The sequence below is a fragment of the Hemicordylus capensis genome, chromosome 1, assembly GCF_027244095.1.
Source record: "Hemicordylus capensis ecotype Gifberg chromosome 1, rHemCap1.1.pri, whole genome shotgun sequence".
Taxonomy (NCBI): domain Eukaryota; kingdom Metazoa; phylum Chordata; class Lepidosauria; order Squamata; family Cordylidae; genus Hemicordylus; species Hemicordylus capensis.
Genome location: NC_069657.1, coordinates 361,428,203 through 361,446,298, shown reverse-complemented (window position 1 = coordinate 361,446,298; position 18,096 = coordinate 361,428,203). Strand labels below are relative to the sequence as shown.

The following is an 18,096-nucleotide window of genomic DNA, read 5'->3' as shown; positions in this document are numbered from 1 at the left end:
GACATGTAAAACTGTAATCCTCATGTTTGAAATGATGTTCTGTCCATAAGCAGGCTAGTCAATATTTTTGCAGGCTAGTAGCTTCTGTGGGCTTAGTTACAAGGCTAAGACTATATTGTGGCCACACCTGCAGCCACGTTGCATGTTCTGTGTCCTTGTGGACACAGCTCCTGGTTTAAGCCTACCTCATAAAATCAAGACAACTGGTATAAATAGAAAGCAGCCTTAACTCTTAACTTAGACAGATGAACTATTGATAAGCAGAGACTAACTGGTGGACTAAATCTGGGCAGAAGTCAACACTTTCAAGATATTACATAAATGTTTTTATAAGAAGGGGTGGTGGTGGAATTGTTAGCATACCAATGGCTGGACCTCCTTGTTTCTTCTCTTCCAAAATGGCTGCTAAGTCCTTGTTCCTCTGTTTCTGTTGCCGGCTCAGAAGTTGTTCTTGTTCTGGACTTTTTCCTTTCAAAAGCGGATTTGCTTTCTTAATTTTTTGGCTGTATTGTCTTGCCATCGTGAAGACCCGGCTCCTTGTTTTATCCACAGCATCCAGTTCATTGTCAATACTTTCTGCATTTGTACTGCACAGAATATTACCAGCAGATTCATAAAGGCTATCTACAAAAGCTCTTTCATTGGAGAGGGAAGATCGGTTGAGACTCATTAGTGAATTTGCTTTACATGATGCTGCCTCTTCAAACCTAAGATTGGCTTCACTTAACCTGGCTACCTTGTTGGGCAACGTTTTGGGGGAAACAGATGTTTCTGGCAATGAAGGAATAGACAGTGAATACTCCACATTCAAGTCACAAGTAGTTCTAGTAGGTGTGCCACTGTCCATGTCATCTTTGCAGACAGGAAAAGCTGCAAGGACATTTTCTCGTGTCCTCTCTTCATTCTTCTTGATATAGTTCTCCAGATCATTCCAGATTTCATCTACTTCTTCTGATAATTTATCAGCAGCAGACTTGTGAGAGTGTGAGTCAGAGTTTGAGGAGCTTTCCACTAAACTCAAATAGTCATGATCTAATGGAACATAATGATAAGGACTTTCATCTTCACTGAACTGGAGGCTCTCTTCTGAAACGAATTGCCCAAGATGGTCACAACATGCAAAATCTGTTTCCAAGCCCAGAAAACTCCGCTTTTTGGAGCACTTTAGGCGATCACATTTGAAATTCAGAAGTGATTGCTCTGGAAACAATATGGTGTCATAGATATTCTCCTCACTGATCCTCAACTCATGAGAGCTTACGGATGCTGTGCTTCTCCTGGGAATGATTTCACTTCTGTGAGTAGGAATGGAGGTTCTGCTTTGAGGTGCCTGCCTTTTGCTGAAGGTAATGTCTTGGTCTTGGGCCTCATAGAGAGAGTCTCTAGCTGACCCTTGTGGAGCATGGTCAGACTCTTCCCTCCGAGCCAAACCCATTAGTTTCAAATCTTCAAAACTTATATTGTCATAGACATGGTCTATGTCATCAATAGTCAGTTCTTCTGAAGATTCTGGATAAACCTGCATATTGTCCACGTCACTCCTAGAATTGTTCATTCCATTCCAAGAAGCATTTTGGCCAAGGTCATTTTTTCTGTATCTTGAACCAGATGGAGACATTTTGCTTTCCCCAGCACTGCTGGCTCGCCTCACAATTCTGTGAGAATTGGAGCTCGAGATATCACTTTGATGAGCTAGTCCTACATGCCAGCTGCAAGGACGGCCTGAAGGGGCCCTCTCTTCACTTGCAATGGAAGCTAAATTGGATGTTGATTCAGATGGCACAAACATTTGATAATCATCTTCGTCCTCTATGTTCTCTTGAGGAGGGCGTCTGCTTGGGAACAAAGCTTGCCGAATCTGGTGGTCGGTCCAAATGTTTCTCACTGCAGCTGTTCTCCCAAAGATGTTCATTATGAATGTGCTATTTTGTGGTGTGACCTGTCGAGATGGCTGACCACCTGCACTGCAGGAAAATGGAAGGTTTGTGTTCACCTGGGAAGATGCTTCATCTGCAGGCTCTTTGAGGTTCTAAAAAGTTTTGAAACAGAGCATATTATTAGATCCACCCCTGATCTACATACAGCAGTTCTGCTCTACAGATCTGCTACCAAAGCAAATATCTTTGTTTAAAACAAACAAGCCTGCATGAACACAGTTAAGAATGGTAAATTCCATGAGATTTCAATTAATAAGGCATGAAATCAACATTTGAGTCTGTTCAGGGCTGCACCCATAAAATACTGGGGCATTATTAGTGCAGAGTCTTTGGGCAGGGGCTACTCATGAAAATATCTTCTATATGCAAATAATTAACCATAGAACTGAATGGGGAAACTCCCAAGTCAGACAATAGCCTTGAGGCTCTTTTGCTGGCTTCTGCTAAGATACACATATAGTCTTTGGAATGCTACTTCCTTTGTGAGATTCCCCTCCACTAGGCCCTCTTGCCCCTTGTGTAAGCCATCAGTTCCTTAGTCTCACCATTTCCATGAGGAACCTAACTTACTCAAAAGACAGCATCACAAGAACTAACAAGAAGCCACCCCAAAAGGTGGGGAAGTGCTTGCCCCCTGTAGGCTCACAATTGCCTACACTGGTGTGTCCCAAACTTCCAATAGGCAAGAAATATTTCCCCCCTGTATATTATGTTGGAGAAATAAACCAAACAATGATATGGAACAACTACCACCTACCCACCCACCCACAGAGGAGTGCTCCCCCCATACCTGGAATTTCTGAACTCAATATGCTGCCCCAGAGGGCAAGTACTTCCGCTGTATTTCCTCATTAAGAGTATCTGGATGAACCAGTAACGTTCTGCATAAAACAAAATTACCCACCTGCAGCAGAGGCTGATTGGAAAGAGTCAAAGCCAGCACACAATGTTATGACAGGTAGGTGGGGAAAAAGATAGTGCACACCTGAGTTGTAGCACTATAAAAGCAGAATATGTAGGAAGCTGCCTCTCATTCACCAGTCCTTGCTGACTGAGTTTCCTGGCACTCTGGCTGTTTTTCTTGGTTCTCTTTCCTGCCTTTGCAACCACTGTCTGCTAACTACTCAGACTTGCTTAATCCCTGGTCTGCTGAATTCCCTAGACTTTGCATAACCCTTGGCTGGAAAATACTCTAGGCCAGGGGTTCCCAACTCATGGTCTTCCAGATGTTGCTGAACTACAACTCCCATCATCCCCAGCTACAATAAACTGTAGCTGGGAATGATGGGAGTTGTAGTTCAATAATATCTGGGGGACCACAGGTTGAGAGCCTCTGCTCTAGAGTCTACTTAAATTTTTGCCTCCAAGATTCCCTTTACAGCCACTGCCTGCTTTCCAATTGTGGGTGGGGAGGTGCAGTGGCTGTGGACGTGGGTGGGGAGCAGTGTTCCCTGTAAGAGAGATTCCCAGATGTGGTTGACTACAACTCCCATAATCCCCAGCCAAAGGTCACTGCAGCTGGGAATGCCAGGAGTCCACAACTTCTGAGAAACCCTCTTACAGGGAACACAGGTGGGGAGGTGGGATGGCTGAGGTTTCTAAGAACAATATATCCCTTATCAGGATCCCAGTCAGAGCACCCACCTATACTGAGTGTGTGTACTTGAGTCTTGGGACCAGGAATAGACTGGGACTTCTCTTGGTGTACTGATCACCCTGCTGCCCAACAGAATCCCTAACTGAGCTATCAGATTTGGTTGTGGAGTTGGCATTGGAGACACTCAGGTTGATGGTGGTGTGCGACTTCAATGTTCACTTTGGGACTGAATTGGCAGGAGCAGCTTGGGTGTTCATAGCGGCCATGACAACTATGGGGCTTTCCCAAGTGGTCTCAGGACTGACACATGTTGCTGGTTACACACTCAATTTGGTTTTTTGCTCTGACCAGGGAGGTGTTCTGTGCGTGGCTACTCCTATGTTTTCCCTATTGTCATGGACGGACCACAACCTGGTGAATGTTCAGTTTGCAGCCACTAGTTACGTCTGGAGGGGTGAAGGGCCTATTAGGATAGTCTGCCCAAAGAGGCTATTGGATCTAATAGGATTCCAAGAAACCTTGGAGGGTTTTAATGTTGGCTCTGCCGGTGAGCCTGTTGACACCCGGTGGAAAATTAGAATAATGAGCTCACTAGAGGGATAGACTTGATCGCTCCTAAGCATCCCCTCTGACCCACTTCTAAATTAGCTCCATGGTATGTGAATTATGGGATCTGAAGTAGCTAGGTAGACAACTTGACCACAAATTGAGATGGACTCAACTTGAATCCGACAGATTATAGCACAGAGCACAAATGAAGACCTATGCTCTAGCAATATGTGCAGCAAAGAAGCAACTGGGATAGCAATTCTTTGTTGCTCATATTGTGTCCGCAGGTTCACGTCCAGCGGGATTGTCGAGGGTGGTGAGGGGACTTATACAGGCCTGCTCCAGTTTTGGGGACTTATACAGGCCCACTCCGGCTTTCTGCATCCGTTAACTGTTGTGAAGCTTTAAATGATTTTTTGGTGGACAAAATCTCTCGTGTTCGATCCAACCTGGATTCCACTGTTGGTACAGAGTCTTTAGTGGGGGTATTCAGTAACTCTTCTTGTGTGGTTTAATTGGATCAGTTTGAGTTTGTGATTCCTGTGTAGGTGAACAAGCTGCTTGGAACTGTGTATCCTACACCTGTTCTCCTGGCCCTTTTCTGACATGGCTTATATTTTCAAGCGGGAAGACTATTGGAGAGGGAATGGTTGAGATCATAAATGCTTCTCTGAGGGAAGGTAGGATGCATCCTTGTTTACAGGAGGCAATTATTAAACCTCTTTTAAAGAAGCCTATGCTTGGTCCCTCTAAGTTAGGCAATGATAGCCCTGTTTCCAATCTCCTATGGTTGGCCAAGGTGATTGAGAGAGAATTAGACACTGAGGGAGTGAAAGGGATTATTAAGGAGGATATGGAGGTTGCAGAGAAGCTAAATGAGTTATTTGCATCCGTCTTCACGGCAGAGGATACTGAGCATATACCTATTCCTGAACCAGGCTTTTTAGGGATGGAGGCTAAAGAACTGAGTCAGATAGAAGTGACAAGAGATGATGTTCTCTAAACCATGGATTCTCAACGTGTGGGTCCCCAGATGTAATTGGACTTCAACTCCCATAATTCCTAACCAAATGCCACTGGGGCTGGGGATTATGGGAGTTGAAGTCCAATAACATCTGGGGACCCACATGTTGAGAAACCCTGCTCTAAACTGTCTGGAAAAACTGAAAACTAACAAACCACCAGGTCCGGATGGCATCCATCCAAGAGCCCTCAAAGAACTCAAATGTGAAATTGTTGACCTCTTTGCTAAAATATATAACTTATCCCTGCAATCAGGTTCTGTACCAGAGGACTGGAGAGTAGCAAATGGAACACTGAGTTTCAAAAGGGGATCCAGGGGCGATCCGGGAAATTACAGGCCACTTAGCGTAATGTCCGTTCCAGGCAAATTGATGGAAAGCATCCTCAAGGATAAAACTGTAAAGCACATAGAAGAACAGGCCCTGCTGGGAGAGAACCAGCATGGCTTCCGCAAAGGTAAAACTTGCCTCACCAACCTTTTGGAGTTCTTTGAGAGTGTCAACGAGTGTGTGGATCAAGGTGATCCAGCTGACATAGTATACCTGGACTTCCAAAAAGCTTTCAACAAAGTTCCTTATCAAAGACTCCTAAGGAAACTTAGCAGTCATGGGATAAGGAGACATGTGTGGATTGCTAACTGGTTGAAAGACAGGAAACAGAGGGTAGGAATGAATGGAGATTTTTCACAATGGAGGGAAGTAAGAAGTGGGGTCTCCCAGGGATCTGTACTGGGACCGGTGCTTTTAAATTTATTCATAAATGATCTTCTAGAACAGGGCTTCTCAACGTGTGGGTCCCCAGATGTTATTGGACTTCAGCTCCCATAATCCCCAGCCCCAGTGGCCTTTGACTGGGAATTATGGGAGTTGAAGTCTAATTACATCTGGGGACCCACAGGTTGAGAAGCCCTGTTCTAGAAGCAGGGGTAAGCAGCCAGGTGGCCAAATTTGCAGATGATACCAAACTATTTAGGACAGTGAAATCCAAAACAGATTGTGAGGAGCTCCAAAAGGATCTCTCCAAACTGGGTGAGTGGATGACAAAGTGGCAAATGCAGTTCAGTGTTGGCAAGTGTAAAGTAATGCACATTGGGATGAAAAACTCCAACTTCAAGTATACTCTGATGGGATCTGAGCTGTCGGTGACTGACCAGGAGAGGGATCTTGGTGGACAGCTCGTTGAAAGTGTTCACTCAATGTGTGGCAGCTGTGAAAATCTTATTTATTTATTATTTCTCTGTGTAAACCGCCCTGAGCCATTTTTGGAAGGGCAGTATAGAAATTGAATGAATGAATGAATGTAAAAGGCCAATTCCATGCTAGGGATCATTAGGAAGGGGATTTGAAATAAGACGACTAATATTATAATGCTCTTATACAAAACTATGGGGCGGCCACACTTGGAGTACTGCGTACAATTCTGGTCACCATATCTAAAAAAGGACATTGTAGAATGGGAAAAGGTGCAGAAGAGGGCAGCCAAGATGATCAGGGTCCTCAAGCACCTTTCTTATGAGGCAAGGCAACAACACCTGGGGCTTTTTAGTTTAGAAAAAAGACAACTGCGGGGAGACATGATAGAAGTCTATAAAATCATGCATGGTGTGGAGAAAGTGGATAGAGAGAAATTCTTCTCCCTCTCCCATAACACTAGAACCCGGGGTCATTCCATGAAATTGATTGCCAGGAAATCTAGGACCAACAAATGGAAGTACTTTTTCACACTACGCATAAACAGCTTGTGGAATTCTCTGCCACAAGATGTGGTGACAGCCAACAACCTGGATGGCTTTAAGAAGGGTTTGGTTTGGATAACTTCATGGAGGAGAGGTCTATCAACGGTTACTAGTTGGAGTGCTATAGGCCACCTCCAGCCTCAAAGGCAGGATGCCTCTGAGTACCAGTTGCAGGGGAATAACAGCCCTCAACTCCTGCCTCTGGCTTCCAGTGGCATCTGGTGGGCCACTGTGTGAACCAGGATGCTGGACTAGATGGGCCTTGGGCCCGATCCAGCAGAGCTGTTCTTAGAGGGTGGTGGCCTCTCAACTCCAGGCATTCTTGGATGAAATAGATTATCTAGACCCATTTCAAACTAGCTTTCAGGCAGGTTGTGGGATGGCGATTGCCTTGGTTGGCCTGATGGATGATCTCCAAAGGAGAATTGACAGAGGGGTTATGACTCTGTTGGTCCTTTTGGATCTCTCAGCTGCTTTTGATACCATTGACCATGGAATCTTTCGGAAACTCCTGCCGGGGCAGGGCGAAGGGAGCACTGCTTTGTGGTGGTTCTGCTCATACCTCTCGGACACATTTCAGAAAATGTTACTTGGAGACTGTTGCTCTATGAAGCAAGAGCTTTTGTATGGTGCCCCTCAGGACTCCATCTTGTCTCCAATGCTTGTTAACATCTACATGAAACTGATGGGATCGATCATCAGGGGATTTGGTGCAGGGTGTTATCAGTATGCTGATGAAACCCAAATCTATTTCTCCATGTCAGCTTCATCAGGCATAACTTCCCTAAATGCCTGCCTTGAGGCAGTAATGGGCTGGATGAGGGGAAACAAACAGACTGATTCCGAACAAGACAGAGTTGCTCATTGTAGGAAGCTGCAGTTCGGGATATGGAATAGATCTGCCAGCTCTGGATGGGGTTACACTCCCCAGGAAGGAACAGGTCTTCAATTTGTGAGTACCTCTGGACCCAACCCTCTCTCTGATACCTCGGGTGCAGATGGTGTCCAGGAGTGTTATCAACTTTGGCTGGTTCACCAATGGCGCCCTTTCCTGGAAGTGAGTGACCATAAGACAGTGGTGCATGTGTTGGTAACTTCCAGGCTTGACTACTGCAATGCACTCTACATGGGCTGCCTTTGTATGTAGTCTGGAAACTGCAATTGGTGCAGAATGCTGCTGCCAGATTGGTCTCTGGGATATCCTGAAGAGACCATATTACTCCAGTTTTACAAGAACTACACTGGCTACCAATAGGTTTCCGGGCAAAATACAAAGTGCTGGCTATTACCTATAAAGCCCTTAAAGGCTTGGGCCGAGGATATTTAAGAGAACACCTTCTTCACTATGAACCCTGCCACATATTAAGATCTTAAGGGGGGGTTTGTCTGAGGGTGCCACCAGCTCCTCTGTTGACTCAAAAGGAGAGCCTTCTCTGTGGTTGCCCCAGAGCTGTTGAACACACTTCGTGCTGAGATTAGAACTGCTCCATCCCTGTTGGTTTTTGGGAAACAACTCAAGACACATCTCTTCAGTCAAGCTTTTTAACTTTTTAGCAGTTTTTAATGGGTAGTTATTTTAATTTGAATTTTTGTGTGCATGTTAATTGTTTTGAAATTTCTTAGTTTTATTGTTGTAAACCGCCCAGAGACTTTGGTAGTGGATGGTATACAAATATGTTAAATCTAGTAGGATGCTTCTAAGTCTTGATAATTATTTCAATGAAACTTGTCTGAGCAAAATTAGACAATGATGATATACATGCTCTGTAAGGTTACACTCCTACACTTGGATCAGCTTCCCAAATTCCTCATAGTACCTACACTGATTGTCAATACTGCATGACTGATCTTTCCTCCATCTCTGTAGTTACATGTCAAGTGAATATAGCATAACATCACAGCAACTGAACCAATGTCTGAGGAGTGGGCAGGTTCCCGAAATACCAGTTTTTAGTCAACAATACATATAGAAGTATATCCCTGACTAAAATGCCTTTTGCCTTGTTGATTAGCAAACCATGTTTGTTCTCTTTTTTGTTGGTGTTCATTTCACATCTCTGAATACATTTAGTTGAAACATGACACTTTCCCCCCTAAGAGTCTGTATAGATTTAAAAGTACCTGAATTTCACATTTACTGAGATTAACACTTCTTCGTTTCTCAAAATTTTCAGCAACTTGACTATTTAGCCTTTTGCGGCCTCCTTTTGGTTTCTGCTGTGAATTTTGTTGAGTGCACTGCAGGAAAAGAGAAACGGTTACACTTGGACATACAGTCCTTTAAATAGAAAGGGTTTCAGTCAAAGCCAAGTCTGAAAAATGTCAGAGTTCAACAAGTAGACTATTATAATTTACAGTGACCATTCTGTTCTGCCTCTTTTGCTGACAGGGGTTAGAAAAAGGCAACACTGTAATATGCAACTATGGGGAAGAAGACAGCATATTTGTTTGTGACAAATATTCCACAAGCAAATACTACTGTGGACATCAGAGAGAGACTAGCCGACCCCGCACAGAGCATCTGTGCGCTTTGGGGATGGCTGTTTCCCCCTTCCTCTCCCTCCTGTCCCGGTCTCTCCTCCCCCCCCCCAAGTCCTGTGCTTTCTAGCCTTCCCCACTTCCGTTCCTCCCCCTCCCCCCACACAGAGCCGCACCAGGCAGCCAAGAAGGGCCCCGCTGCCGCCATTACCGCCCGTTCCCCACTCACCCTGGCAGCGGCGCCAGGGCCAGTGTGTTCCGCTGCCTCCCGCCTCCTCCCAGCCCAGGCCGCAGCTGTGATGGTCACAACTGCGGCCGGGCTAGGCCTGCGGCTGCCATCACCTCCTCACAGCAGCCGGGCTGGCCGGATGGCGGGAGCTCACGTGCGGCTGGGGCCGCTAGCATTTCCCCCCGCAGCTGCTCAACTTAACGGCCTCCTGCTGTGCGTGAGCTCCCGCTGCCCAGCCAATCCGCTGGGTTGCTGGGACGCATCCTCACACAGGCATGTCTATGAGAATTAATATAAATGATTGATCTGCAATCAATACAGTAATTGTGGTGCTATCACTATGAATGGGAGGAGCTTCTACTGCATTGAGATTTACTGCTGCCAGTGAATATATTCACATCACATCAGAATGTCTCAAAGAGCAGAGCTGGAACAGGCAATATTTTGCTTATGTCATTTATGTTTTCTAGGGAAGGATTTTCAAATGCATAAGGGGAAGCAAGATGGCCCCTGAACCTAATTGAGAGGGATTTCCAAATATATTTAACGGACATGCTTTTTAAAAAGCTGGCGTAAAAATAGTGTTTATGTACAAAAATACATGTGGTGATCCCAAAAAACTTTATGGTAGGATGGAAATGGCATGGCAAATTCTGCTTCTGCTTTCGACATACGTATCCTAGTCCTTAGTACTTGGTTCTGGGCTTTTGACTCCCTCCCTGTCAGGATTCAATTTAAAGCCCCCTTGATGAGGTTAGGTTTGGTTCCTGCCAAACAAGTTCTATTGCAAGGAGTCCTTCATATGCTGATAGCATAGGCCGTGGTAACATCTCTCGTGAGTTATTTATACCTTCTTTGTAAACAACTGCTTACTTCTAGGATTGTGCTTTCTATTCATGTGTCTTCACCTTTTGTGGAAAGGACTGAACAACACATCATTTCTGCCCCCAAATCCTTCACTTCCCTATCCAGTGCCTCTCCGTCTCTTGAGATCCGTTCCAGATTTCTTCTGGCAGTGTCATTCATTCCCAAGTGGATCAACAGGAAAAGTCTGATGATGGACCAGGAAGACAACACATCTCCCTTGATTGAGGCAAACTCCTTCCCTGTTTTCTCTCCATGGTTGTTTATAACTTTTTTAAAAAACTAAAACAACCTTCCCTAGCTATACATCCTTTAAGTTAGACATGTTTGATATAACCTCCACTGAATCAAGTTACGCTTCTAAGGATCAAACATTCTAAGTATGTTCTCCAACCTCCAAACAAAGAGACTACCTGTTCAGTCTCTTCCTCATCATCAGCGTCCGTCTGATCTGTAACACCTGTGAGGGGATTATCCTCTTGGTTCTGGCTATAGACTGCTTCATTGGAACCTAGCCCTTTGAAATTCAATGAAAGCTTTTTCTTGGGACTCAGAAGGGCTTCAGCCTGAGAGAGCAGGGCTCCTTCAATACTGATCCGCTTGGGAAAGAGATATACATGTTTATTGTTATATTTAGCAGTCAGTTCTTGTGCTGTCTGATGTATGTCATAGCTGTTTCACTTTAAGTGCATCCAGATAAGCAGTTTCCCCCAGCAATCTCTTATTGATATGTAAATGAGGCAGCTGATACAGCACATACACCATTCATTCATTCTCTCTCACCCAAATTTGTATTTCTGGACAGAAGTACTTCACTATCCATCTTCCTTAATTACTGGATCTTCTTTTGTAAGCTGTGAATTTGTGTATCTATTAACCAAAACAGTTTGCTGATTTTGTCTGCTGATTTATTTTCACAGATCAAAAAAGGGGGTAACACGTAAAAACAAAGACACCACAAATCCAAAAACCGTGTGAAAAGGAGAAAAATACAGTGGAAAGCTAATAAAACATCATAGAACATATTAAACTTGCTCAAAATAGATTTATAAATTCTAAGTCAACAGAGAAAAATATAAAATGTCAATACATACCCATAAATATGGAGGGATTTTTCCACCATATTATGGACTTTTATGCCCTGGATACTGGAATACTCATCTATGTCTATGTTTTTGTATAGCTTTAATATAGTTTTTGTATTATTGTTGAGACTTTCATATATATCTTTGCTTATAGTTATTTATTTTGTATTTATGGTTCCCATATTTATGGGTGTGTACTGACATATTTTTCTCTGTTGACTTAGAATTTATAAATCTATTTTGAGCAAATTTAATATGTTCTATTATGTTTTATTAGTTTTCCACTGTATTTTTCTCCTTTTCACACGGTTTTTGGATTTGCTAATTTATTTTAGCAGAAATTAAAATTTGGCTACTTCACAATCCAAGGTTTCCCTTACCCCTCACTTTTTTATTCTGCTAGATCAAAGGTTAGGAATGGGTGTAATTGCTCAAATTCAGTATTTTAAAATAATCTGAAAAGTCATCCTGCAATTTTGAAAGGTTGATAATGTGTATGTATAGGAAATACATGTGACTTAATGTAGTCTGACAGATGAAGTCTAATGAAATGATTGAGAGCTCTTGAAGTAAGTTGTAACAGCACTTCTTCCATTTTTCCACTGATTTCTTTGCCCACCCTTCTATCTTGTGAGCTGCTTCTGAGCATATACATAGGTGGCAAATTTTTGATGCCATTAAAGGTGTCAGCATGGGAGACTTGACAGATCTGACCCATGAAGCCCAATCCACTATGATTTTTCACAGCTTCTTCCATTTAACTACGGCTTGCACAGATGAACTCTTGACAGATTAGGTGCCACATTAATTTGGTTTTGTCTGTGTCTATAAGAGAGTGACCATGCACCATTTGCACTTTCTCCCTTAGGTATCAAAATGTTTTAAGTCAATCCTATGTCCACTGTAGTACTCTATATTCCAAAATTGTGTCCCACAGCAGGAACAAGAGTAAGATCATGACAGCCACCAGGTGGCAGACACCAATAGGAATTAGTATAAAAAAAGTAAAGTACTGTAACTTCAGTGTTCTAACATTATCAATATTATTCAGTATTCCTGATCTGAATTAACATACACAAACACCCCACAAAACACAACCAATCCATTGAGAAAAACTGATATATTTTACCTTTTGCATATCTGGATCCATTTCTGAAATTATTGAAAAAAATAATTATATCATTTTGTGGAAATACTTTGCTCTGCATTTATGACATTGTAAAAACCTGTTTAGCTTAAGTCTAAAATGCTACTTGCTCTAAATAGAAAACAGAATATATTGCATTTGACTTGGGCATTAAGCACACCTAAACTGGATGCAGAAGGGGAAGGGGAAAGAAAAGATATCACAATTTCTCCTCCCTGCATAAAACTCACCCTTTTTCCAGGAAAGGGCTAAAAGATAGAGCAAGTAGTAAGGTGTCTACCCTCACAACACAATCTCCACACTTCTTGGATACCCTCCTAAAGGGAAACAGAGTGAAGGTGCTCATCAAAAGAGTGTGCATGTGCACACAGTGAGGGGGAGTACTCCTACAGTGTGATCTTGAATCCTTGTCAAGTGGCTGCAGCTTCCTTAGGGAAGAGGTAATATGCTCCTGATTAGTCAATACCACCTGTGAAGGGCCAAAGCATCGTTTATTTGGGCCTATTACAAACTTCTACTAGGTCCCTACTCCCTGCACCATCCTATTTACATAAAATCTCATGAATTATGAAAAAAAAAAATTTAATTCAGAAATTATTTTCTACATTGCTCACTTGTAATTTGTTGATCGTTGGTTGGTCCTAATGTATCCAGTTGATTTTCTGATTTTTGCTGTTGTTCTAATGGACCAACATGGCTGCAAACATTTTGTAAATAACCCAATTCACTTTAAAGCTTTACTTTTCCAGCCTTTTTCATTGCAAAATCATGAATTCTCTCTCCTATGTCAATTTAACTTGATAGGCAAAAACACAAGGTGGCTTTTCCCATAGCAGAACACCTACAGTTTTTTTAAAGAGTGCTAGCTTGCTGAAATGTATTTTAGCTTCCGCTACAGTCACCAGCAGTGTCCATCAGACAGTGTCTATGTTGTGTGTATCAGACATTGTCTCTAAGAAATCAACTCTTTCCTGTTTTTGTAAGGCTTTTGAATATAGTAGGGCCAATGGTGATATTACTTAATTATCCTATGAAAACACTAGATTTGTATGATGCAGCTTTGCATGCAGAAGGTCCCAGGTGCATCTCCAGGTAGGGCTGGGACAGACTCCTGTGTAGACAATGCTGAGCTAGGTGAACCAATGGTTTGGCTTAGCCTAGTCAGACATAGGCAGCTTCCTATGGTGCTGGGGCTCAACAGGGCTTTTGATTGATTGATTGATTAAGTGACATCAAGTTGGTGTCGACTCTAAGCGACCACATACATAGATTATCACCAGAATGGTCTGTCTTGAACTTGGACTTTAAGGTATCTCAGTGGTGAATTCATTGTTGTCATAATCAAGGCCATCTACCTTGCTGCTGCTCTTCTTCTCTTTCCTTCAACTTTCCCCAGCATTATGGACTTCTCAAGGGAGCTGGGTTTTTGCATAATGTTTCCGAAGTATGATAGTTTGAACCTGGTCATTAGTGTCTCAAGTGAAAATTCAGGATTGATTTGTTCTATAATCCATTTGTTTGTTTTCCTGGCTGTCCATGGTATCCTCAAAAGTCTTCTCCAGCACCAAAGTTCAAAAGCGTCAATGTTTGCATCCACAGAGTGTCACGGGAAAAAGCATTGTCTGAATGATTCTAATCTTTGTAGGTATAGGCACATCATGGCATCTAAATATCCTTTCCAAGGCCTTCATTTCAACCCTACCAAGTGCTAGTTTGTGGTGTATTTCTTGACTGTTTTATTTCTCTTAAATGGCTCCCCTCAGCACTAGGGAATGCGCAGCACTGAACAGAAGTCAGTGTGGGAGGAAATGGCCACACATTCTCACAACTGCAGAATGTGAGAGCCACATTACCTTCATATACTGCAGAAGAGAATAAGCTACAAAAACTGGTTGCATTTAGTACTAAGTCCCATGCCATGTAACAAATGTACTGTGGCAAAAGCTTTCAAGAAATATCTGCAGGCTACAGGAATAGACATATACATGGACCAAGTTTTGTAAACAGGGGGGCCAAAAGGCCATAAAATGCAAATGATCACAGTAGGTCTGTCACATTTCTGTACACAGAGAAATTCATGCAAGGTAAGAAAGACTGAGCAATTCACAGCAATTTCCATTGGTAATAATGACACCCGCCCCACACACACACAATTTGCAATTACATTTTGTAGTGAGAAAGATAGCCCCAATATTGACTGAATCCAAATTCAACACAGTAAGAATATGCATATAAACTATAGTTCAGTTGGAGCTTCTTTTTAAAAGTCTTTTTAGGGAAGTTACCCTAGTTCAAGTGTATCAGGAGACGAAAATATTCTACTGGCTTTTTAAAGTAGCCATATTTTTGCTATAGCATATTAACTCTTCTGAAATGTATTTAATAACTTTTCCAAGTACATGTATTCCATGGATTTAACCATACATTTAAAGTGCCACATGTTGTGCTAAAACAATTGTTTGTTGAAGAAGTTCTATATTGTGATACTGTGCGACTCACCATTTGGCTTTATGATTTTATGGGTTCTGGAAGAAGGCTCTGTGAGGAAAAAGCATAGATTACTGTGTTTCAGGAAGACAATCATTGCACAGAACAGGCTGCTGCTGGGGCCCAAAAGAGGAGGGAAGAGGATGGCTTCTTTTGTGGGCAGCTGAACGGCCAGCCAGCATGGCCCTGCTAGGCAAGACTGACTGGTGACTCTCAATGGAAAATTGCTAACAAATACCTTCTAGCAAAAGCAGCAAAAGCTTATCTCCTTCAGATCTTAATATACATAAATTGCCTTTTTCAATTTCATTCTAATTATAATTGATTTGCAAATGTTGTATTATGATCAATTTTAGCAGTGATCTCTGGACAAGATTAAACAGTGTTTAAACACAGTTTTGGAGCACACATAGAGGGGCAATTCAGCCTGACCCTACCCTCGGCATGACCCTACCCTGGTCGTGTATTGAGACCGGAGAGAATCTGAACCAGGCCTCTATAAGATATCAAAAGATATTTTGTTACCTGACTTCCTTCTCATCCTCTGTGGAGCAATTCCTTCTTTAGGATTACTTAGTATTTTCATTTCCCCTTCTGGGCTATAATGGAATCCTGGGTGGTCTGCAAAGAAATCAGATAAACAATAGTAGGTAAACCTTTTAGGGAAGATAGCAGCAGTCCTCTTAACTGGCCTTTTATTTATCTCAAACTAAACAGAATTCTAAAAACTGTGTCACAGTTGTGTTACCATGAAACAAAACCTAGGAGGGGACCACACAAATAAGACCAGGTTTGATTCTTGGTGGCTAGGGTCACTTGGAGATTCAGTTCTCCCAATGGCATCCCCAAGCGCACTCTCTTGACTTTCTCTCATGTTAAGTGAATTGCTTCCCTAGAGTCAACTCAACTGTAGAGGCAAAATAGGCAGCACTCTAGGGTGCTAAAATTCTAGGGGCACAGTTTTAGTTATGTAACCATCTTGCAGAGGCTGTAGCTTGCCTACACAACTTGGAAGAACACAGGCAACTTGGTAGCTGATATGAAATGATAATGATAAAACAACATCCCGGTCACTCTCCATAATTTAACATGCTGTTACACTGTTCAGCATACGAGATGACACAAGGATGGGCAAAAGTTTAATTTGCCTAATGCAGCAGGTTACCACTGTGGTTACCATTCACTCCTATATGGAAAAGTAAAGCACTGCACTTGGGAACAGCGCAGCCAGAACTTGGCCTTCAATCCTGATTCTAAGGTGGCTTAGTCTGTCAGTCTGTCAATCAATTTACTGCAGCCAACAGACCAGAAGCAAAAATAAAGCAAACAATATCTGCGACACACGATATAGCAGTATCATGTGTCCAGCAGATTTTTTGTCATGTGTCCATGGCAAGATGGGGTTATCTATGACATCAGGGATGAACAAAGCTGAAACCTCAGTCTTTCTGAGGAGTTGTAAGCTGTTAAAAATGCAGATCACTCTGATGGCCATTTCACGCATTACACAGAGGTAAACCTGGGTTTGTCACTGAATGTGTGCAGCCAATCTTGGCTATTTGATAAGTGTACTTGCTCAATATGCATGTATTTGTGAAAATATGTCATTCTTAAATTTTATATTTTTAGGGGAAAGCTTACAAGATTTTAGGTATATAGTAAAAAATATGTAAAAGCCCTAATATCCCAGAAAGTAGATAATCCCAATCACTTTACTGTGTTGTGCACAGTTATAAGGTAACTGATCAAACACAAAAATGTAGTAAATATAAAGCCTGTGTACAGAAGTTACAACCAGGGGCAGACAACCTATTTTACAACTCCATTCTCATATAAGAGTTCTAAGGCATGCTTAATGGCTTCAGTTTCTTGCAACATTCCCGGAAAAAACATTCTTATCAGCTTGCTTCATTTGGTTACTTTGCACTGACATATTTCTAAGACTCCTTGAAGCAGCTGCTGAAAACAGTATTGTCTTAAAAATCCAGCTGCATCTTAGAACTCAGAAGCACTTGCCCTAATTTCTAAGTTGTAAATCTGAGAAGGGGCAAAGGTCCTAAGACCTAACTCAGTATTAGGACGACGGTCTCTAATAGGACTGTACATTTTTTATTCCATTATGTTAACAATACTAACATTATGTTAACAATACTACTTTAAGCCATGGTTTGTCCCGAAACAACTTTTGATAAGCTACAGTTGCATCACCATCAGGGAAGAAGTGCTCAACCTAGTATAACAATCACCACCCCCACCTGTTCTGAATAGGGTTGCACTTCCCAGAAGTGGAACAGGTTTGTGATCTGGGGGATGCTCCTAGATCCAGATGTGTCAGTAAAAGCAGGCTGATGTGCCAACAGCAACCCCTCCTGGACAGAGATAGCTTTACCAGTAATATCCATGCTCTGGTAAACTCCAGGTTAGACTACTGCAGCATGCTGTAGATGTGGCTGCTTTTGCAGACTGTTTGGAAACTATTGTCAGTCCAAAATACAGCTGCTAGTCTGCTAAATCTGGACCAGGTGCTGAAAAGACATCTTGCCAATGCTTGAAAAACAACTGTACTAGCTCCTAGTCTGTTTCTGGAAATGACTGAAAATGCTGGTCCTCACCTTTAAAGCCCTACACAGTTTGGGATCAGTACCTGAAGGATTGCCTTCTCCACTGTGAGCCTGCCCATGCACTGAGATAATCTTTGAAGGCCCTCCAGGTGCCCCCACCATCTGCAGTACGGCAGGTAACCATTTGAAAGAGGATTTTCTCAGTAACTGTGCCCGATTCTTAAATATCCAGTTAAGCAACGTTTTCATTTATTTTGTCTTGAGTGCAGCTGTCATTTATACAGTTGCCAGTTTTCACTGCATGTATTCCACTTTTCAAAAAGAAAAAAGCAACAGTGGTGTCACCTGTGCCTGGTTCTGTGGCCCCCAAGTTTTGGAATTATGCCTTAAAATCACTAAGTTAC

The 18,096-nt window shown here is 42.5% G+C and overlaps 1 protein-coding gene across 10 annotated transcripts in view; it reads right to left on the bottom strand.

Moving 5' to 3' along the window:
* Nucleotides 1–18,096, bottom strand: part of PLEKHG1 (pleckstrin homology and RhoGEF domain containing G1) — a 190,795-nt gene that overhangs the window by 4,787 nt on the left and 167,912 nt on the right. For 9 of the 10 annotated variants that reach the window (XM_053292289.1, XM_053292270.1, XM_053292321.1 and 6 more), the window contains 6 exons: nt 15,657–15,752; nt 15,144–15,182; nt 12,627–12,649; nt 10,826–11,011; nt 8,963–9,079; nt 364–2,029 (listed from right to left, as the gene is read on the bottom strand). In XM_053292289.1, the coding sequence (XP_053148264.1) occupies nt 364–2,029; nt 8,963–9,079; nt 10,826–11,011; nt 12,627–12,649; nt 15,144–15,182; nt 15,657–15,752 (2,127 nt within the window). The remainder of the gene's footprint in view (nt 1–363; nt 2,030–8,962; nt 9,080–10,825; nt 11,012–12,626; nt 12,650–15,143; nt 15,183–15,656; nt 15,753–18,096) is intronic. The other variant, XM_053292342.1, reaches the window with a different exon arrangement.